This window comes from Elgaria multicarinata, chromosome 16 (assembly GCF_023053635.1).
Source record: "Elgaria multicarinata webbii isolate HBS135686 ecotype San Diego chromosome 16, rElgMul1.1.pri, whole genome shotgun sequence".
In the NCBI taxonomy this organism is placed as follows: domain Eukaryota; kingdom Metazoa; phylum Chordata; class Lepidosauria; order Squamata; family Anguidae; genus Elgaria; species Elgaria multicarinata.
The window spans coordinates 16265539-16288440 of record NC_086186.1 but is presented as its reverse complement, the minus strand read 5'-3'; the positions used below and the strand labels follow the sequence as shown (position 1 = coordinate 16288440).

Genomic DNA, 22902 nt, shown 5'->3' with positions numbered 1-22902 from the left:
AGAGGAACATGGATCTGTTCATGCACTGTGAACAACTAATGGAACTGTGTAAAAGAAACAAATTAGTTAAATGAGCCTTTGAGGTTATGGCAGTCTTTGACAAAGCCTTTATATATTATGCAGCAGTTTGTATCTATCCCCTCTGGATGAGGTTGTTAACTGAGTTGCTATAGTTAGGACAATGGTGAGCAGGTCTTGAATTGTAGCTGGAATAACAAAAGAGCCTTCCTGGTTTGTATTGATCTCTTAATAGGTCAATACTCCAGGTATAAAATGATGACACTTTCCCACTGCACTACACATTAAACATTTTCCCATGTTATGCTATTAATGAGCACAATCAGTGTGGTTGCCAACTTTTCTGGTAGAGTTCCTGCAACTCTCACTGTTGTATGACAGGTAGGAAATTAAACCAATGGAGCCTTATGCTGCCTCATAGAATAGTAGAGTTGGAAGGGGCCTACAAGGCCATTGAGTCCAACCCCCTGTTCAATGCAGGAGTCCACCTTAAAGCATATCTGACAGGTCAGACTATTTGTCCATCTGTTGTCTACCCCACCCTTCCCCAACCTGCTGCTCTACAGGAGTTTTGGACTGCAACTCCCAGGATGCCTGTCTATTGACTGTGCTGACTAGGGCAGATGGGAGTTGAAGTCCAAAACATCTGGAGGCACCAGGTTGAGCAAGGCTGCAGTAAGGCTATAGCTCAGTGGTAGAGTTCATGATCTTGGAGGTGCTTTTGCAGGGCTCTTCGCAACTCCCATACTAAGCTCTCTGTGACCCATAGCCTTGAAAATCCACATTCTTCTACTGAATCAGATGATTCCCACCACTCTGGTGCCCTCCAGATGTTTTGAACTACAACCCCCATAGCCCCAGCCAGTGTGGCCGATAGTCTAGGGTGGTGGTTTTTGTAGTCCAAAACATCTGGAAGGCACCAGGGTGAGGAAGGCTGGTCTATCTAGTGACCTAGCTTTCCTGGGTCTCTTTCCAATCCCTGCTCCGTAAGGCTTGGAGATCCCAGGCACTGAACCTGGGGCCTCCTGCATGTAAAACAGGTGCTCTACCACCAAGCTATAGCTGTACTGCAGCATTCCCCAACCTGGTGACTTCAAATTCCAGTTGTTTTGGACTACAGCTCCCAGGATTCCTGACTATTAGCTATATTGGCTGGGGTTGATGGGAGTTGAAGTTCAAAACATCTGGAGGGCAGCAGGTTGGGAAAGGCTGCCTTACTGCATCTTCATGCCAAGAAAAAAAGATTTACCTGATGGATTTCTGCTTATGTTTCAGCAGCTAAGGGCACAGGAGTCCCGGCAGCGGGGTGAAGAGATAAAAATGTGTAACCAGTCAGGTCACGGAGTGCATAGCACTCAGGAATGTGTAGGACCATTAATGTGTGATAGAACACATGGAGTTCAGCAGTGAAGAGTCTTTCCATCTGTCCCAAGCCTCAGAATCTCCTAGCTTGCGGAATTGTTGGCACCAAAAACAGGTTGCCCTATTGCTTTTTAGTGTACGAATGCTGACATAAAATTATCCTTGACTGGCAACTTTGGAATTTGACCCCATGGCCAGGATTAACATCAACTGCATTCCTTTCCAAAAGCCAAAATACAGGCTGGCTTAATCTCTTGGTTGCAGGTGGCATCAATACACAAGGTTCCAGTTTCCCAATCTGAAGTGACGTGTCCCACAGTTGATTTACATAAGTGCAATAATCTCAACCCCATCTACATGCTGACTCCTAGTTAATGTCTGATAGTTTACCAGTCCATAACACATACTTACAGTGTGCAATAATTGGAAGCCAGTGTGTTAAATGAAATTTGAAACTCCAGAATCCAATATTAAATAGTTTATTTATCTTTTCAACTTATTAAATATACAGGCTTTACAAAAAAATAGCACAGAGTCTTTGGAAACTAATATACTTACTACTTTAGATATTCAATAGGGCCATAGATTATTGCATTGCATGAGAATAAGCAGGCTTTGGTTCATGCCTTCTTGAGGAAGTCTGTTAAGGGCTAAAGCAACCCAGTGTTCTTCAGATGTGTTGGACTACAACTCCCAGCATCCCCCAGCCAACACATGTCAACTGGGGAATCCTTGGAGCTGTAGCCCAACATATCTGGAAGGCACAAAGTTGGGCAAAGTTGGGCTAAGGCATTAGACAATGGCTTGTAGTGGGCAGCACGGCAGCTGGAGGCCACACTGAATGTTGCATTCAGGAAAACTTGGGACGCTGTAAAATTTCAGACGTTTCTTGAGGTCACTTTTCTTCAACATCAATATCTCTTTGGGCAACTTGGAAAGGAATTTCTCATTGGTGAAAGGTCCGCTCCTCCCAGAGCCATCTAAGCCCACTGCCTTTAGATGGTTTGACTCCCATATATCAGCCGTCGGCACACTGAGAGAACGGGCTGTCTTTTTCTTGCTTTGAACAGAAAAGCTCAGGCATGAGGGCAACTTGTAGCTGGTAGCATTTGGGTTGTCTTCTGCAAAACAGTCATCCAAGTGAGGATCCTCGGGCCTCAGTACATATTCGCTAGAAGACCACAGAGGAGAATTGAGCGACCTTCTTCGAGGTTGCACAGTTATTTTACCTGGAGACATTTTGCATTCTCCTTTCTCCAAGAAAAAGTGGGAAGCTACTCCTGTTGACTCAAGACTGGGGCTAGTTATTATGTCGCAGTCTTGGACCCCTTCCTCTGAGATGATGAGTGGTTTGGGTGTACAATGCAGGCTAAAGACTTTTACCGCAGCCTGTTGGATGAGTGTCCAGTCTCGTCGGATGTCCTCTTGGGTTGTAAACTGAGATGTTACCGTGAAGCGGATGATTAACTTCTCCTGAATTGTCGCTGGAATAACAAAGAGCTTTCCTGACTTGTTCAAATCTTTTAAGACCTTTTCTGTCATCCAGTTTGGACCCTGTTTTAAAAGGATGGATGTTTAAGAAAACCCACGTTTGAGTCATTTTTCAAAGAATGCACTTGCTAAGAATGCACATGCCCTTGCAATGACATTAAGCCAGTTCTCATAGTATGTCTTGATGGAGCCAGGGATCTATATCTAACCCTGCAATCAGTGCTGTGAGCGAAGTCACAATTTTCTTTTATAAGAAAAGGTTCATAAAACTATACCTGGGATGGAGCAATTGAATAGAGAGATGTTTTCTCCTTCTCTCATCTTTTTGGAGTCAGCAAATTAAACTAGTAGGGTTGGATCTAGACTTAATCATACTTAGAGTAGGGCCATTGAAATCAATGGCATTAAGTTCATCAAATCTCATTGATTTCAATGGGACTACTTTACATATGACTGACTATGGATCTAACTCACTGACAGATTCAGAACAGGGACATCTTCACACAGTGCATAGGTCCTACATGAAGTGGGGACATACCCCTAAAGACACTGAGCATGCTGTCTGTTTCCTTCATTCCAAAACTCCCACCATCAATGCCCTGAAACCTTGACAACTGATCTGGAATGCTGAATTGGGGCATGCCTACCCTATTTCTGCCTGAACTGGATTCAGTGTTGAGCTTCGTTGTGAACTAGTTGTAGGGAGTAGTATCATTTCACATTATATTGCTCCTGTCTAAACCAAAATAGGTTCAGCACCATGGATAGGTCATTTAGAGGTCTAATTGGGCTTGAGTGAAGCGCAGAGTGGATTCACACCCTCAACACAATTGGATCCACCAGCCTCCTCTGGCTGGGCTCTCGTTTCTCCCATTTCGGCATAAGAAGATGCATGACTAGTGGAAAAGTTGCCCACAGTATTGTTACACCTTTTCCTGTATTCATTTTTCAATACTCTCTATTATATGGGTTAGCCATTTGATACTAGAGGAAGCTTTGAGCTTTACCTTTAAACGAAACACAACCAGTCCCAGGTGTCTCTTGGCAGGGATCTCAAAGAGGGCGTCGCTTCTGACTAGTGACTCAAAATATTTGGCCATCTCAGTACCCTGTAGTTCCAGAAACAAGGAAGCAAAAAAAAATTCTAGTAGAGTATTACAAAAGTCATAGAATGCAAAATGGAACTATAATCTCATTGCCAAAAGGGAAAGGAACTTCCCTGACAATCCACAAAGCAATTAATATTTAGCATTATAACGTACTGCAGGGATATAAAAGCTACTAGCCCAGGCTTCCTCAACCTGGTGTCCTCCAGATGTTTTTGACTACAACTCCCATCATGCCCAGCCAGCATAGCTAATGTTCTGGAATTCTGGGAATTGTAGTCTGAAACACCTGGGTGTGGGGAACCAGGTTGAGGAAGGTTGTACTAACATTGGCATCTAAAACTGAGCGCTTGGTCAGTGCTGGCTCCAGGTTGTAGAGGAACCATGGGCAAGACAGCCTCAATGGGGGCCCTCTCTTAGTGAACCTACCTTCTCTCCATCATTGTCAACAGCTGTTCTTGCTCCTTATCCTCTTTCTCATCATTGCTACCGCTTGCTTGACAGGCCGAGAACCAATGACCAAGTGGGCAGGAGCATTTACTGCTCCTCCTCTTTCCCAACACGGATGTCTGGGCCTGAGCAAGAGGCAGGTGAACAAGCAGGTTGCAATGAGCAAGAACAACTCCAGGAGGTTTTTGTCAATGGGTCCCTGCTGGAGTGTGGGCTCTCAGCAGATGCCCAAACCCTTGACACCAGTCCTGGGCCTGGTCACTAGTAACTGGGTAGCTGCAGAGGGCAGTAAGCAAAGTTGTCTTCCTAGCTGACTACTGGGAAATATTCTTCACCTTTCCCATGGAGCAGTTTGAACCAACAGTTATGAGGATCAGCATTTCTGTTAACCTAGGCTATTTACAACTGTCCTAAATGGTGCTGTAGTTAACTCTGGCGATGAACAACAAGGCATCACATTCACACTTGCCAATCCTAATTCACCTACATGTCTGACATGGTCTTGAAGCCTTTTCACACCAAACGAGCGAATCACAAACCACAGTTTCAGAGAGCGAAACCTTCGGCTCAGTGGAATCTGCCAGTGCTGTAAATAAAACATCATTGACAGCTTAGTGAAAAAGCAAAGGAGGGGGAGGAGCGACTGCAACTTGCCACTTAAGTTAAGGATGCTGCAAAGCCAAGCACATGAGGTAGCATCCTACACCTTAACGAGGAGGAACTGTAGAACACCTGTTTTGCAGGTAGAGGTCCCTGGTTCAATTGCTGGCATCTAGAGCTAGAACTGGCTGAGGAATGCTAGGAACTGTAGAGCTTTTTTTCTGTCTAAACATGCATAGGATTGCACCTTAAAAGGATCAGGTAGCAGGGAAAGATCTCTCCATACTTGCGGCTCTGGAGATCCACTATCAGAATCGACAGCACTGGGCTAAAGTCTGACCTGGTCAAAGGCAGCTTCCTAGGTTGCCTTCATTTGAAATGGACTTAAACCTGTTTGGAAGGCACTCCCTCTTAAGAAAACCACTACCCTAAGGTCACATGTGGCAAAGTCTCTGATTATTCTGTTGTGAAGGAACAGCAAACAGCCCTTAGTTTAATGCAGCAAAGCCTTCAAGCAAACTTATGCAGCTGTCAGAGCTGGACAAGTAGTGTCTGTGCTGTCTGAGTGAAGTCTGCTGTCACCCTTAGGCATGCCCCTACCATAGGGCATCCCTACAGCCCCCTGAGGGAGGGGTCTTTTCTACTCCGTTCTCATGAGGGGGGCTGCCCCACAGCACAGGGGAAAGGGCAGCCATATAACTCTATCCCTCATCCTACTAATATTAATCTTCCCTGGTTTCAAACTTTATGGATGCAAATGTGCTGGTTAGGGAAGTCTGCCCCTAGTGGCTGAAGGTATTACTGTTTAAGGGATACATTCCATTTAATTAAACCAATTAATGCATTTTAAAAACAAAACAACCCTAGGGGTGCCTTAGTATGCATGAAAGGTTTCAGGATTCTAGGTTTCAGGGTCCTCACACTATGGCGCTGATGAATAGACAGACAGACACATATTCTCTTTTATTATTATAGATTTGGGTTTATATAGTCTGCATATGCTCAAGGCACATGCCCTGTTATTAATTCTTTATGTTGGATTGGATCCAGATTTTGTCATACTTAGACTAGATCCTCTGAAAACGGTGAGACTTAAGTTAGTGTGGCCTCATTTAGTCTTCTGTTACTATCATTTTACTCACCATGAAATCAGTAGCTGACCCTGAATTGGGATGTCTGAGGTAGATGGGATTAACACTGAAAGTCTGCTGTAGCTTGTGTTTGTCCTTGACCCTATAAAAATAGAGAAAACAGCAATAATTGGTAGTTGGGAAGAATTCTACTGACATAAAATCTCACACATGTGAGCATCTGGTTCCTTCTTGTCTTGTTTTAAATGGATGCTGCTGTTTTTATATTGTTGTTTTTATGTCTCTGATGGTTTTTAAATTTTGTATACTTTTAATGTTTACTGTTTTTAGCTTTTGTGAACCGCTCAGAGAGCTTCGGCTGTGGAGCAGTATATAAATGTAATAAATAAATAAATATAAAAATAAATAAATAAATTGTCTTGCACTCACCAGAAAGCTGTGCAATCGAAATGGACCATCATCCATTTGGAAGGGTTGAAAGTAAAAGAATCAGCATGTTCAATTCCATTCAGAAACGACCTGAATTCTGGGCACAGAAATGCTGTTCCAGCATAGGCCGCATCCACATGAAGCCAGAGTCCCTCTTTAGAACCTGAAGAGGAATTGAAGGTGCTGTTTGAAGGTGCAGGCTAGGGATGTATGGGTTTAGGAAAATCTGTTCTCTCTGTATTCTGTGGATTGTCAGGTGCCTTTTGTTCCATCACCCACTCATTGGCAGAATCACACTCTTCCCCCAGTTCCCAAATTAGCACAAATTCAGATCTGTGCAAATTTGCACACTCAAAAATACACAAATTCAAGAAGGACGCAGACAAGCTGGAGCGTGTTCAGAAGAGGGCAACCAGGATGATCAGAGGTCTAGAAACAAAGCCCTATGAAGAGAGACTGAAAGAACTGGGCATGTTTAGCCTGGAGAAGAGAAGATGGAGGGGAGACATGATAGCACTCTTCAAATACTTAAAAGGTTGTCACACAGAGGAGGGCCAGGATCTCTTCTCGATCCTCCCAGAGTGCAGGACACAGAATAACGGGCTCAAGTTAAAGGAAGCCAGATTCCGGCTGGACATCAGGAAAAACTTCCTGACTGTTAGAGCAGTGTGACGGTGGAATCAGCTACCTAGGGAGGTTGTGGGCTCTCCCACACTAGAGGCATTCAAGAGGCAGCTGGACAGCCATCTGTCAGGGATGCTTTAAGGTGGATTCCTGCATTGAGCAGGGGGTTGGACTCGATGGCCTTGTAGGCCCCTTCCAACTCTGCTATTCTATGATTCTATGAAATCCCCTCCCCCCAAAAAATGAATTTTCATGCTTTAGCCTATGCAGGAAATGCATATTTTCAGCTGGTGTCTTTTTTGGTTTATGTATTTTTCTATGACTAAATTTGCAAAAAATTCCAGAAAGTTTACAAAAATGGTCCATAGGTCTATAGAATTCAAGCAACTTGGAAAAGCTGGTCTGCTGCAGAATCCACAGGTCAGATTCATAAAAATCTGAACCCATTTGATTTCATTGTGGATTTCACCAACATCCCTAGATGTCACAACAAAAATGTCTAGACGTTTCTGAAGCAGAGAGGAGAGAATCTCCATCCCACCCTGTATTCTTAATTTAAGGCATTGGTTGGACTCTAGCTCCCATCAGCCCCAGCCAGCATGGCCAATGGAAAATGGGATGGGAGTTGTAACTCAACAACATCTATAAGGCCACAGGTTCCCTGACCCTGATATTACTCATTACATTTATATCCCACCTTTTTTCCTCCAAGGAACCCAAGGCGGTGCACATAATCCTCCTCCCATTTTATCCTCACAAGAACAACCCTGAGAGGTAGGTTGGGCCAAGAGTTTGACCGGCCCAAAGTCACCCAGTGAGCTTTCATGGCTGAGTGGGGTCTAGAACTCAGATCTCCCAACTCCCAGTCCAATACTCTAGCCACTACACCACAGGTATGGGGGACGCAGGGTAGCCTCAGAGGTAGCCTCAGCACCCAGCATCAAGCAGCAACTATCAGGGCCCAAACCCCCATCAAAGTCCACTGTGGATGCCAGCCCTGGGTTGCCTGTGCTGGGCAGCTAGGTCTGAGAGCTGCCATTTTAATTTCCCACAATACCTCTCAGTGATGCAACATCAGGTTCTCCAGAATATTTTGGATTATAAAATGGTAACTGGAGGCCCAGCTTGCCAAGGTCCCATCAGACCTGGAGCCACCTGGTAATAATATCTGACCTAAGACAAGATATTACTTTAGGCAGGGGTGGGGGCATGTAGAACATAAGAATATACAAAGAGCCCTGTTGGATCAGACCAAGGGTCCATCTAGTCCAGCATTTTGTTCACACAGTAGCCAACCAGCTGTTCATGGAAAACCCACAAGTAGGACATGGGTGCAATAGCACCCTTCCATTTTTGTTCTCCAGCAGTTTGTGTACATAGACAAACTGCTTCTGTTACTGCTCAAGGAGGTCTCTTTTGAGAAGCAATGCAACTACTTACATATTGGACCCAGCTCTGAAAGGCTGTCAAAAGCACAGACGCCAGTTGTACCCAGGGTTGCACAAACCTAAACAAAAGCAGAGACTTGTCAAGAAAATACAGTAGAACCTCAAAACAATTGAGATTAAAAAAAAATTGGTTAGCAACATGACCAAATATAGGATGGGGGCAGACCACAGTTTTCCAGAGAGTTGAGTTGTTGTGGTTATGGCTGATAGAGGTATTATTGCCCATGATGTGGGCATCCTACTTTCTTTTTGATCCAGTGTCACCTATAATTATCCATTCTTTGCAGGCTGCAAACCCTGCACATCCTGTTTGACGAGAATGAATGGGCAGGCTCCAAGCATCAATACTGCTAGCATACTGCCTTCAATTCTAGAAGAAGAAAAAGCTCCAGTTCATCTGTCCCTCCCCAGCTTTAGTTTCATTTCCCTCTGGGATGATACTGTTGTTGAAGTGAGGATGAAAGGTTCTAGATCGAAAGAGTTAGCTCAGATCTCAATAGGAGAGAAGGAGGTCTGTCCAGACTAAGTGGGAGCAGACCAAGGCTGAGGTTATGGTCTAGTGGATATTATGTTTAAAGCTCTAAATAGCTTTAGGAGTAGAATACCGAAAGCACCCTCTATTCCCACATGAGATGCCATATCTTGCCACCATCTAACAGAAAACATGAGAGAGGACCTGCTCTGTTGCTGCACCTAAACAGTGGAACTCCATGCCCCATGAAATCCATCTGGCCCTCATCCCAAATTATGTTATGCCATTGATTAAAGACCATTCTATAGTAGCAGGCCTTTGACCTGACAAATGTCTGAGATATAGATATAGATACACACATAATGTAGGTTTTCCTGGGATGGAATTTTATAAAGGACTAGTGAGAATGTACAGACAATTTGCTCTTGAAGGGTTTGAAACTCTGCAGTTTTATTCAATATACATGATCCTTAAATAAGAGTCATCCATCACAACAAGTTCATCTTTCACACATACACACACAATCACATGAACTACTAACTTTATATCAAACTATATTGCAATGTGACTAAACTAAATGCAGTCATGTGTTGTGTTTTCTGGTTTTGTTACGATGGTTCAATAAAGCAGAAACCTTTTGTTGGGGAGATCACTCAGGGAGATATGGATCTAGCTCTCTTGAGTGATTTGTAGCAGATCAGCAAGGAGTCCTTTTTATTGTTTAATAACAGCAACAACAAATGACTTCCCCCACCCCAAATTATAGGGCTGAAATGAAGAACGCTTGGGCTCACCAGCAGTGGGTTTTTATGTGGAAAGACCTTGGGGGAATCTGCACGTCGTACCGAGACCGCTTCTAAGCGACCCCAATGCGACGTGAAAGCGACCGTGTAACTTGCCTTTGGAAGAGCCGAGGAAGAGGCGTCCTTGCCGTCGCTGCCGCTGCCACCCACAGACCTCCTCGCCGGCTGGGACGGAGAGCTCGAGAGAAGAAGGCAGGGTGGAGAGCTTCTTCCGCTCTCCACCCCGCCTTCTTCAGCCGAGCTCTCCTCGCCGGCCGGCGAGGAGGTCTGTGGGTGGCGGCGGCGGCGGCGGCAGCAAGGACGCCTCTTCCTCGGCTCTTCCAAAGGCAAGTTACACGATCACTTTCACGTCACACTGGGGTCGCTTAGAAGCAGTCTCGGTACGACGTGCGGATTCCCCCATGCTTATGATGACTTATACGGGTCCTTGCAACCAAGGAGAGAAAGCAGAACTTACGAAGATCGGTACGAGGCCTCGGCTTCTGTCCTCTTCAATAGCTTTCCTCAGGGTTTCACCTCTCAAGGAAAAATTCTCATCAACAGGCAGAAATCTCATCTTCACAAGGGAGATCAAGCCTGCCTTTTCTACCGAGGAGTGAGCCTGAAGAGACAAGCAATGGGATTTAGGAACTTAATTGCTTGTGATGTTATCAAAAAGACTCAGAACTCCAAAAGGTCTAGTCAATCTAGTTACAATTAAGGGTGGGTAAAGGGATATGCAGGCCCATTGTCTGTGTGCGCTCAGAAGGAAGTCCATACATCTCCAAATAAGTTTGCATAAGACTGCAGCCTTCCAGATGGAGTGCTTCTAGAATTAACCATCAAAAGACATTGTGCAGCGACTCTTTCTTCCTAAACAGATTTTTTTCTGGCTCAGATGATGATGAGTCCCCATCTCCCCAGCCTTGCAGAAGTAATTATTTGGGGTCAGGGCTGTATATTGACCAAAGCCATGGAAAATTAGTTAGAGCAGCAGTTTACCTGATCAGAGGCATAAGCGATAAGACGAGAGTTCAGAGTTGAGTCGTCTATATCTGGCTCAGATGCTTGCATTTCCAGAATTTTATTCTTTCTTGCTGCTAGTAGAGCAATCAAGGTTGATTCACTAACAGTGCTCTGCGGGTGGGAAACAAAACAAAACCTAATTATAACGGCAACATATGTCTGGGTATTGCAAGCTGCCTTATAGCGGGTCAAGCTTTTTAGTACAACAGTGTCTATCTATCAGACATAAGAACATAAGAAGAGCCCTGCTGGATCAGACCAAGGGTCCATCTAGTTAGGTTAGGCCAGGTACTTTGAAGGAATGCCTCCTCCCATATGTACCTGCCCAGACCTTAAGATCATCCACAGGGGCCCTTCTCCATGGGCCCCTGCCAAAGGAAGTGAGGCAGGTGGCTACTAGGAGGAGGACTTTCTCCGCTGTGGAATGAGCTCCCCAGAGAGGTCCACCTGGCACCTACACTGTACTCCTTTCGTTGCCAGCTGAAGACCTTTTTATTCTCTCAGTATTTTAACACTTAATTTTAACTTAAATTTAAATTTTACTGTTCCAACTCTGTATTTTAATCTTATATCAATTTCTGCTGCGTGGTTTTATCCTGGTTGTGCTTTTTATACTGTATTTTATAACTGTGTTTTTAGACTGTTGGTTGTTTTATGATGGTTTTAATTTTTGTGAACCGCCCAGAGAGCTTCGGCTATTGGGCGGTATAAAAATGTAATAAATAAATAAATAGTCCAGCATTCTGTTCACACAGTGGCCAACCAGCCATCAGCCAGGGACCAACAAAGCAGGACACAGTGCAACATCACCCATGTTCCCCAGCTACTGGTAGCGAGTTCCATAATTTAACTATGTGCTGTATGAAGAAGTACTTTCTTTTATTTGTCCTGAATCTCCCACCCATCAGCTTCATGGGATGACCCCATTGGGTTCTATTATTTTGAGAGAGGGAGAACAAGGTCTCCCTATCCACATTCTTCATAGCATGCGTAATTTTGTACATGTCTTAGCTTGGCACTGAAAAAAATAGCAATGTAGATGCCAGTTAAGTTTCCTTATAGAGAGCCTTTTCTTTCTCAGGGGTTCTGAACTTCTTTCAGGCCAAGGGATGAATTTAATTTCAGGGTGGGGCCAAAATACCAGCTTAAAGCTCTCGTCGTCAGTAATTAGTCCTTAGGAGAGGCATTTCAACCATGGAAAGAAAAACTTACAAAAACTAGGAAACTACCATGTGATTGGCAGTTGGGGGAAAGTGGGTGGAGCCAGGAGAAGTGGGCATGGCCATCTGGGCAAACTCTGAAGCTCTGGGTGCGCTGGACTTGGTCCCTGGGCCTGAGGTTGTGCACATAAGTGAACCCCTAAATCCTAACTGAACTACCCCACAGTAGTCCCTACAGCTTCCATGAACTTCCAGACAAGAGATAAAGCCTGAGCATGCTGGTGGCTCTGATTTCAGTGGGGATGTGAATCCATTCTGGCTTTCCGTCAGAACTCTAAAGGAGCTTTCCAAGGTACTGAACCTATTTAGGGATAGGCTTCAGCACCCTGGATAGCTCCGTTAGAGTTCTGACTGGTTCTGACTGAAACCCAAAATGGATTCACAGCCCCACCAAAATAGGAGTCACAAGCCTCCTATATCAACCGCTTACAGTACCTGTAAGATGCCTCCACCTCTGCTTTCGGGGTTATAGTGCAAGAACGTATTGGGGAGACCCATCATTTGAGCCAGCCAGTCCATCACATTCATTTCCAGTTCCGTGCAGGCTGGGCTGGATGCCTGCAAGTGCGAAAGAAATACACCTTTTAGCAGACCAGATTCCATTGATGTATGCATGCCTTTTCAGTAAATTGCCTAATGGCATAATCTCAGTCTTAGTTAATTTTAGTTTGCATCAGACTCTTCTTCCCCTCATCCCAGTCAATGTCTTTGCCGAAGGCATTCAGCTCCTTTGTACTAGCTGTTATACACCTAGTAGTAAGTTCTTCTGCTCCTTGGTCCAGTCAAAGAAAATAGGAAGGTGGGGCAAAGTTTCTAGGCAACCACAAAGTGCTTTCTCTTCTCCCCTTCTCTGGGTGCAGAAAAAAAGTTAAGTTGAGCAAAGGTGGAAGGAATTGAAAGCACCTGGGCCTCTTACAGTATGAGTGAGCAAATGTGTCCATTTTGGTTCTGCACAGTTTCTCATTTTTCTGATTCTATGTTTGTTTTTCAGCCCTTTTCCACTTCAATTATGCTTCTTTTAACAGGTGTCCTCGAAAATTCATATGTATTTTTGTCTGCGCAACTCCTAACATACATGTATTTTTATGTGTGCTTTTTGAGAATGCGTACATTTTTGCAAGCTATTTCCCCATATAACAATACTTCTCTGTGTGCAATTTTCACAATAGTGTGTGTTTCTGTGTGCACTTTCCCCTAGGGTATGGATTTTTTCTTTGCACTTTTCTCTAATGGGTTCATTTTTTGAGTGGAGAACTGTACGGCAAAAAGAGGAACCTGCAAATTTCAGGGTGCCAGAGTTCCAGTTCGCTTATTAGTTCAGGAGATGTGAATTTGGTAAATTCGCATACAAATTTGGATCGAACCCAATAATCACCCTTTCTTCCTTTCAGCAGAATTCTGTTAAATGCTTTACATGAGTGCCCCCTAGTGCTTGCTGAACAAACTACTTTTCAATGCTATAATAACATTGAATCTGCAAGAAGCCATCCTATATAAATAGCAGGTGTGCACACACACACACACACACACAAACTTTTTGTGACATGGATGTTGATTAGTTTATGTCCAGAATTCATGTTTAGGATTTATTAAGAAAGGGATATCCTTTCTTCAAAATATGATAAATAAAATATGTGTGTTTTAATTCATAAGGATATTAAGGCTGCATTCCTATGCACACTTACTTGGGAGTAACACCCATTGGACTTAGGAAACATGCTTCTAATGTATAGGATTATAGTGTATAAGGCACAACTAATTCTTAAATGGGTGCACACAGTCCTGTGCTTTAAGCAGCTTAAAATCAGCGCCAGCAGATCTTTTAACAAGTGGAACCATTTACCCAAGTAAATCCCAGGCAATTGATGGCGTCTGCCAGCATGTCTCCCAGTAGAGAAGGCCAGGAGGTGAGAGCTGGGAAGTAGCCGTGCATGTGTGGACTCTGCCAGTGGACAACCTAAATTGAAGCAAAAGTCAGGAAAATAATTAGAGGATGAGAAGGGGTTGATTAGAAAGCCAAAGAGAAAAATCTAGCAGAAGTTGTTAACAGATGGGAAAGAGGGCAGGAGGTTCTGTGACGTAAATAAATTGTATATTTTATTTATTTATCTGTTTATTTATTACTGTAAAGTCCATGTCACCAATGGCACTAGTAGTCCTCCTCCTTTCCCACAGAGGGGCTCATGAATAACGCAAATGTGACTCATGCATAGTCAATCCCCCTCTGAAATTTGCATGTCGTGCAGCTCTGCTCTCTCCTTCACACGCCCCCATTGGGCGCCTCCATCCCCTTCCCTGTCCCCACTGGCTGCAGCTATGGCCCGCCTTTGCACTGCACTGATTGCCCAAACAGGGCTGACCTGACCCGCCTGAAGTTTTTCAAAGTTAAAAAAAAAATCTGCAAGTTTCAGTTTCAAAAAAACCCAAAAGTGAGTAAAATCAGTCTGGTAGACCCTAATAACCCTTATACTACCACATTCTGAAATCTGGTTTATCGTTATATCTCACCTTTTCCTCCAAGGAGCCCAAGGTGGCATGTATTATTTTATTTACAATTATTATTATTTATAATATTTATATACTGCTCCCAATTCAGAATTTCAGAGTGGTATATCCTCCTCCTCCTCCTCCTCCTCCTCCTCTCCATTTTATCCTCACAACAACCCTGTGAGGTAGGCTGGGCTGAGAGTCAATGACTGGCTCAAAGCTGGGGACTTGAACTTGACTCCCCCAAGTCCCAATCCAACACTCTAACCACTACACCATACTGCTCTAGTATCACTGTATGGAAGAAGAAAAATGGGCAAGTGCAGATTGTCATGCAAGGAACAGGCTCTTCCAAGACCGTTGGCTGACTGAGACAAAAACCAAGAAAAAGAAGGACCCCCCTCCCCACCTCTCCGCTCCACATATAGAAGCCAACCAGACTACCAGATCTGACTTCAACACTGTTGAAGGGACATCATCTTCCACTGCACCTGAGGGCAGCAGGCTAGCTTAGAAGGCACTGAGCAAGCTCATTGGCCCACACAGCTCTGTCTTTCAGCACCTCGCCACCCCCAAACTTCTGCCGCCTGAGGCAGCTGCCCCACTCTGCTTAATGGCAGGGCCGGCCTTGCCTATGGATGAGAAAAGTGCTATTTATTTTTCAAAATATATCATTATTTCTTCCTTTGTTAATGAGTTTCTAAGCCTACCCTCTTCAGCATGACGTTCTAGGAGTGTTTTGCAAATAACATGATAAAACAACAATAGATCTTTCCTCCACTCCTAAGTGGTTTGTTCTGGAAATAACCCACAGTGAGTGGTCTGTCATGTCGTGCAAATTGCCCAATGGCAAAGGAAGTATAATCATGTGGGGCTCATAGATAAATGTCTGCGTAATTTATCTCAATGGAACACACTGATGGCACTTTTTTAAAGAGGAAACAGCAATCGTGTCACATGCCGTTTATCTGGTGAAGGTGTCTAACTGAAATCTGTATAAGCAGCGTGATATTTGTTTATATACATTAAGCCAAGGCTTAATCTATCTTCCTAGGAAGAAACCCATAAAAGCGCTTCATTAATTTATTTGACACAGCCTTGGGAATTGTTTTGTGGAACATCAAGTACTGTGGAAATCACAACAGCATTCCAGGTATCACTTTTTCTATGTTACATTTGTAATGCAGCTAGACACTTTTACATCCCGCACTTAGGATGCATCCTATACATATTTAGTCAGGGGAAAAAAGTCCTATAATGCCCAGAATTCCCCAGCCAGTATGCTTGGCTGGGGAATACTGGGAGATGTAGGACTTTTTCTGTCTAAACATGCATAACATTGCGACCTCAATGATTAGAAGAACCTGAACTCAGAGGCTTCTGATTATTAAGATATATTGATTCCTGTTCCAATGCTGTTCCCCGCCTCGATCCAAAGGGAGAGGCGGGTAAGAAATAAATTTATTATTAATTATTATTATTATTATTATTATTATTATTATTATTATTATTATTATTATCCAATGCAGAACAGGAAAAGCGGTGGAGGCGATCTCCTCCTGTCTATATTTTGCAAGATGGTTTTTTTTGCCTATCTAGCAACAGCAGTTTGCAGGAGAAGGGAAGGAGGATGGAAGAGGCTCAGGATAACTCGTATCCTGGCCTCTCTGGTCTCCTCTCCTCCCTGCTCATCAGAACACCCCCTTTCTCCCCTCTCCAAAATCTAGTTGCTGAACTTGGAAGGCAGCCCGTGCAGTTCTTTCCATGCCAGCTGCAAGGGTGTGAGCATTGGGGGTGGATCTCTGACTCCCTCTTCCAACTGTGTCCGACCTCAGTGGGGAGAATCCCCAGTATCCTATGGCCCATCAGACAATGTCTAGGGCCCATAGGATTATGCCCTTAATGTCTTATGGGGCAGAGGGGAGACACTTCAGATGGCCATGTGTATTGCTTCAGTTGTGAAGCATACAGATAACATTTCTCTTCTCACCCCTGCCCACCCCCACCCCCCAATGTCATGTTTTACAACTGCTTCTACATCCCTGATATGTTAGAGGGGAGGTGAAACCTTTGCCGGTCCTGATTCTTTAAAAAAAGGAAGGAAGGAAGGAAGACTCTGAGCATATGCAGGTTTGCATCTTAAGCTCCCTTAAATCCTAGCACCATCACAACCCCTAGAATAAAATGGCATTTGCTTCTGCTACCCTGGTGCTAAACACATTTACATGGGAATAAGGTTTGTCATGGGAAAGGATAATATATTTTTAAAACAAAAAAAGGAGCATTTATAACCATGTACGTGCCCATCTGGCCACCCCCTGATTATATAAGATTTTTAATAAGAAGAAGAAATAAAGGATGCTGTGCTGAGAAACATCAGTCTGGTAACTATAGTCTGCCCATGCTGTCGCAGTGTGGATGCCTGTTTGCGGAGATAGCCCTGTTTACATTTGCCACTTGGGAAAAAACAAAACAGCAAAGTGAGCAATCCTATGCTGGTTGGGAAATGCTGAGAGTTGTAGCACTTTTTCTCTGTGTGTCTAAACAGTCATAGGATTGTGCCCTAAGACATCTATATGCAGACCCTGGTTTGGAAATCAATAGGCAAAAACAAATCGCCAACCTCTGTTCTCAAGATGCTTAAGTTTGCGTTCCTTTCTATAATTTAGAGCTGGCCCTTGTAAACATGTCCTAGGTCCCCAGTTCTTCTCCATCCCCCTTTCTGTTGCATACCACTCTCTGTCCTTACCCCGGGCATAATGATTTTCTCAATGTCATTGAAGATGTTGTCCCAGCTGTCTGGCTCCAAAGGGGCTCCGTCGGGTAACTGGTCCCTCATATAACCTGGCTGCACATCAGGAGACACCCGCCTCTCCCTCAGATTGGTCAGGTACTGACAGATGTAGTCCACCATCTCTTTCCCTGGAGGAAGAGGAAGAGGAAGAGGAAGAGGAAGAGGAAGAAGAAGAAGAAGAAGAAGAAGAAGAAGAAGAAGAAGAAGAAGAAGAAGAAGAAGAAGAAGAAGAAGAGGAAGAAGAAGAAGAAGAGGAAGAAGAAGAAGAAGAAGAAGAAGAAGAAGAAGATTCAGAGACGCCAGTTCTTGTTAATCCAGGGGCAGCTCACACACTACATCACTACATCACTCACACACTGCATCACTACAGCACTAAAACAATGATGTGTATGTCTGAGTGAGCCACCACTAGATTTCAACAAAGACAGAATCTTCATAGATCTCTCTGCTCCCCCAATTTAAATTACAGCCAATATGATATGATGAAGAGATAGGGAACACCTGTAGCCTTTCAGATGTTATTGGACTCCAACTCCCAATGTCAGCTGAGACACAACACTTTTCAACACAGCCAGTTCAGACGAGAAGAGATTAAAGCTGCAATTCTTGAACACATTTATCAGCAAAGTAAGCCCTGTTGAACACACTGGGGTGATGCCATGTTATGCTGCCTGATGAGGTCTTTGGACGAAACATACGACGCCCCCTGGAAGTTCACAAATAAAGCATCGAAGCAACAGCCTTCTCCTCTTGGTCCTCACTTTGCATCTGGTGTTCAGAGATACACTGCCTCTGAATATGGAGGTTCCATTTAGACATCACAGTTGTTGGTTGAACTTTCCTCTATGGGTTTGTCTGATCCTTTTTTTAAAAAAAAGGACCACCAAAACTCAAGGGGAACTCCATAAAGAAGAAGAAAACATTAAAGGTGCAATCCAATGCATACTTAGACAGAAAGAAGTCCTGCAACTTCCAGCATTCTGGGATTTGTAGAACTTTTTCTTTCTGTCTAAATCTCCCATCCATTTACTTACCTCTCTGTCTGTATTCCTCGTGGTCCATAATGCCCCTTCCTAAGAATCGCTGCTTGCAATGTGGGTTGCGAGAGGATCACAGACGGTTCGGTCTTTTCTCAGTTGATGCCTACCCATCGTGCAGCCCTTTTTATACCCTCTTTATCTGCCAGGCATGGCAGACCACACGTAAGCAAGTTATTAGGAAACGATTCCCTCCCCCCTCCCTCGTTTTGGCTTCTCTCTTCCAGCATGCCTTTGATGTGCAGCAAACTGGAGCAGGAAGCAGGAACGAAATTGCATCAGAGTCTGCCCATGCGACTAGTACCAAAAACACTGAAGTCAGAGAGTTTTTTACTTATTTATTTATTTATTTATTCATTTAAAAAAGACGCAAAACACAGGCACAAAAAGTGATTTAAGCCATGCCAAGCTCTGTGCATTTAGAATTGAAAGGTTCCTCTTTGGGGGAAATTTCTCAGCGGAACGAGACAATATTCCGTTGTTTTTAATTGAACCAAAGCTGATTGCAGAGGTGGATAAAATAAAGCACTAAGGGACCGTTCAGAAGACTCCTTAAGCCCTGGCTTTAACCATGGTGGTTAAGCCAGAAAGCCAAGCAGTGTTCAGAAGACACCCTAAACCATGGCTTTAACTACGGTGAATAAGCCTTTTTGCTTTATTCACCATGGTTAAAGCTGTGGTTTAAGGTGTCTTCTGAACGAACCCAAGAATACTTAAATGCCTCATACAAAGAAATTCAGGGCACTCTGCTCAGCCTTCCATTACCAATTAAAGCGGTTGGGTGAACTGTAAGACACGTGGGGACAGACATCAGTGCACCGCTGGACACCTTTCTTGGTGTCCTCCAAGGTGTCCTATTCCCTACTGTTTTCCTTTCTTGTTATAAACATTTTCTTCCTGGTAGCTGGGATTGGTGAGAAAAGGTTTCTCTTGGTGCTGAAAACTGTGGGTTCAAAGGAGTTGCTTACTGTGTTGGGACTCAGCCCCCACCTCTGCCTTGTACTCAGACTTTGGGACAGGTTACTTGCCCTTTGCCACGCCTTCTATGGCAGCCATTTTGTGGTAGTGCCCTGAGTAGTTTCTCAAATTGCCCTGTGTGCCCATGCCCACAAAGGTTTCTCCCCCACCACTGCTGTAAGACTATGAAGGGTGCAGTCCTATGCATATTTAGGCAATTCCCAGCATGCTCCAGGCAGGACTTTTTCTGTCTAAATATACATAGGATTGCACCCTAAATGACATAGCTGCACCACTGCTCATACAAACTGGGGTCCCTAAGCTTAAACTGTTTTCTATTATTTTAGCAACATTGATCAAATGTTTTTTTACAAAAACAATGTGTCTATCACCACATCTGAAGGCAGCAGGATTGTTTAGGGGATACAGGCAAAACTGCCTGGCCCACAACTCTCTCCTGCAACATCTTGCTGCTACCTCTCAGCGTCTGCTGCTTGAGGCGATTGCCTCACATACTAGCTAATGGTAGGGCCGGCCCTGCTTGTTGCCTATTTCAGGGACAGGCATTGAATATAAGGTTGGAGGCTAAGTCTTAGCTTGGTAAGCTACCAGTGTAATAGCAGAGTAGGGGCCCCACATGTCATTGTTGAGGTGCTTGACAATCCACCTGCCCTAAAACAGCCGGCTTCACACATAATGAGAAGTTACAGCATGCTCCTGCTACACCCCAAATATTCAAAATGGCGGCTGCCACCACAACAAAAGACCCCACAGGGAAATTCACCCAAGGTGGCTTCTTGTTATGTGCAAACCAGGCCAGTATTAACCCTTGGTGCATCTGGGCTAGATGGACCAAGGGTTTGACTCAGCTTCCTTTATTCCTATCTGATTGGGAGATGCTGGGAATTGTAGTCCAGTTGGAGAAGGCTGCCATAGACTGTATTCAAGTGTCAGAGTTTATTATACTGTGTATGTGTGACGAGAGAGAGAGAGAGAGAGAGAGAGAGAGAGAGAGAGAGAGAGAGAGAGAGAGAGAGAGAGAATTTCTCCATTTAAAAAAGCCCTTTTGACAGATTGCTTAAAAAAAGGTTGTGACAAGTCTCTCTCCTGGACATATAAGTGAGGTGAATGAACAAACCTTTATATACATCATTTGGCATCTGTGACGAGCTATAGCCATGATTCATGACGGATTTTTGCTACCCCTTGTATGTTATCAGAACATAAGAAGCACTTGGCAGTATCAGATCAAAGGTCCATTACTCCTGCATCCTGTTTCCCACAGAGGCCAGCTTGATTCATCCAGGAAACCTGCTGGAAAGGCTAATCTTTCCCCACTGCTACTTTCCATGGGCACACACATAGCAACTGGGCACTGCCTCTGGGGTCCCATTTAGCCGATGAAAATCAGGGGTGTGGCTAGGGCTGGATTGTGGGGGCAAAATCCAGCACACGCACACCCAAAAGCCCACCCAGAGGATGATAGGTGAGGGGACAGTGGCAAACAGGTGCAACAGGTGCAGTGGAAGGAGCATGCCGGGACTGATGCTGCTCACTGAAGCATTCTTTTTTATTTTCAAAAGCACTTTATAGCTAGGGGTTTACTGACCAGGCATACACATAGTCACAGACATTTATTTATTTTATTTAGTTACAATATTTATATACCGCTCCCGACTGAAAATTGGGGACAAAACACTTTAAAATAGATTTTAAAAGAAGCAAAATGTACAGTGAACCATGGCTGGTCATTAAGGAAAGCCTTCCTGGAATAATGACGTTTTCAGGAGGCGCTGAAAGGAATAATAAACTAGTGCCTGCCTGACCTCCAGACGCAGGGAATTCCATGGGGAGAGGGGGCTACCATGCGTTATTGTTTTTACTTTTAAATCCTATTATCCTTTCTCTGCAACAAAAGGGTGCTTATTCCCAAGGATGTAATATACTTGGCTATCTAAGCCCAGCCCCCAGCCAATTAAATTCAGGATCCAAAATTACCTACTTACACTGTTGATCATCGTATCCTTCATGGATTTTAAGGCCCTTCTGAGTTCATGGCAATTCCTATATTCCATGGAAGCAAATTCCCAAAACAGATCTGCTGGTGACAGTGAATTCCACAAACTAATTCTGCATTTTGACTTCCTTTTAGGGGTGGGGGGAACACGTCTAGCAGCATCATACTTCCCAGAACATAAAAACTTTTCAGAGAATGTCTCACTGTTACTTCTTCTTTATTAGTAATAAAATTAGAATGCAAAATGACATACTGGCATGGAAATCTCCTAAAGCTTTTTTGGATGGGGCATTTATTGTGCGCTGGCCATTTTTCACTCATAGTAGTTTGCAAGTCCTGCTCCAGGGCCTCTCCCATACTTTCCAAGCATTTTTGCAGGGGAAGTCTGGCGTTTTGAGGAATGCCAGAATGAAATGCTAGAGTAGTTGTCCTGTACCACAGCACCACCTAGAGATTAGGCAGAGAAAGAAAAAACCTGGGTAGAGGATATGATCTTAATCCCTCAAAGAATAGGGAAGCAGAAGCCATGGTAAAGTGGCAGGTTAATAACTTAAGAAGTTCCATGCTGGATCAGACCGAGGGTCCATCTAGTCCAGCACTCTGTTCACACAGTGGCCAACCTGCTGTCTGCCAGGGACCAACAAAGCAGGACACGGTGCAACAGCACCCTCCTCCCATTGTTCCCCATCAACTGGTGCACACAGGCTTACTGTCTCGGATACTGGAGGTAGCACACAACCATCAGGGCTGGTAGCCACTGATCGCCTTCTCCTCCAGGGCAGGATCTACACTATTCATTACACCGTTGTTTAAGTGCATTGTTGCGTCCTCCCTTGCTACGTTACAAAATGCAACTTGAGCCCAGTCAATCGAAATACCTTTTCTTCTATCGTTTTACCCGGGCACACTCTTCTTTAGAACGTTCTTCATTAGCTCTGAAGTAAACCTCCTTCTTCCGGTGACTCTGAGCTAGACCTGCCGGGATAAGCCGGCAGGGAGGCGGGGCGACGCGTAGGGACGAGGGAAGCCCTGCAGCGTCTTAAAGGGGCCACGTGCGCCCCGAAAGATAAGCGGTTTTTTAAAAAAATTAAGCCTCTGTCCCCTCTTGGGGACAGATCATTCATGGGATGATCTTTAAAAGCCTTGTCTGGAAAGTAAAACATTCAATGTGGAAAAGAAGCAAATCGCTACATCAGTTAAATGCATAGGTGTGTACAAGGGGTGTGCCCAGGCACGCCCTAATGTCTCAAGCAATAAGCGCTGAATTGAGGGAGCCATTGAGTAGGGATGCAGAGGGGGATCCAAATGCAGTGGGAACAGTCCTCTGGCTGCCCTCCGGCTACTCTGCTGCCACTGTCCTCGGTAGCAGGAGTGAAAAGGAATCATTGTGCTGAGAGCCAGACTTCAAAGAGGCCGGGAGGAGGGGCCTCAAAGGATAATATCGCCTCGTAAGCCCCTCCTCCAGCCAGTGTCACCACAAAGCCCCACCAA

The 22902-nt window shown here is 44.4% G+C and overlaps 1 protein-coding gene across 2 annotated transcripts; it reads right to left on the bottom strand.

Annotated features, from left to right (window-relative positions):
• Window positions 1-1967: 1967 nt before the first annotated feature.
• HDC (histidine decarboxylase) lies at window positions 1968-18462 on the bottom strand. 2 transcript variants are annotated; one of them, XM_063142790.1, is made up of 12 exons: window positions 18435-18462; window positions 17356-17528; window positions 13963-14076; window positions 12555-12677; window positions 10876-11010; window positions 10352-10495; window positions 8612-8678; window positions 6548-6710; window positions 6170-6260; window positions 4915-5013; window positions 3879-3980; window positions 1968-2934 (listed from the first exon to the last, which is right to left on the bottom strand). In XM_063142790.1, exons 1-12 carry the CDS (start codon window positions 18460-18462, stop codon window positions 2173-2175), a joined length of 2001 nt encoding a protein of 666 aa, XP_062998860.1. In that variant the 3' UTR covers window positions 1968-2172. The 2 variants fall into 2 exon arrangements, with proteins under 2 accessions (XP_062998860.1, XP_062998861.1); XM_063142791.1 differs by lacking the exon at window positions 4915-5013.
• Window positions 18463-22902: the final 4440 nt, after the last annotated feature.

Coding starts and splice junctions, on each gene's coding strand:
- HDC (XM_063142790.1), bottom strand. CDS start 18,462: ATGGACCACGAGGAATACAGACAGAGAG. Junction 8,679..10,351: donor GAGGCCTCGTACCGATCTTC/GTAAGTTCTGCT, acceptor GCTTTTGTTTAG/GTTTGTGCAACCCTGGGTAC. Junction 2,935..3,878: donor TGGTTGTGTTTCGTTTAAAG/GTAAAGCTCAAA, acceptor CTTTTAAAACAG/GGTCCAAACTGGATGACAGA.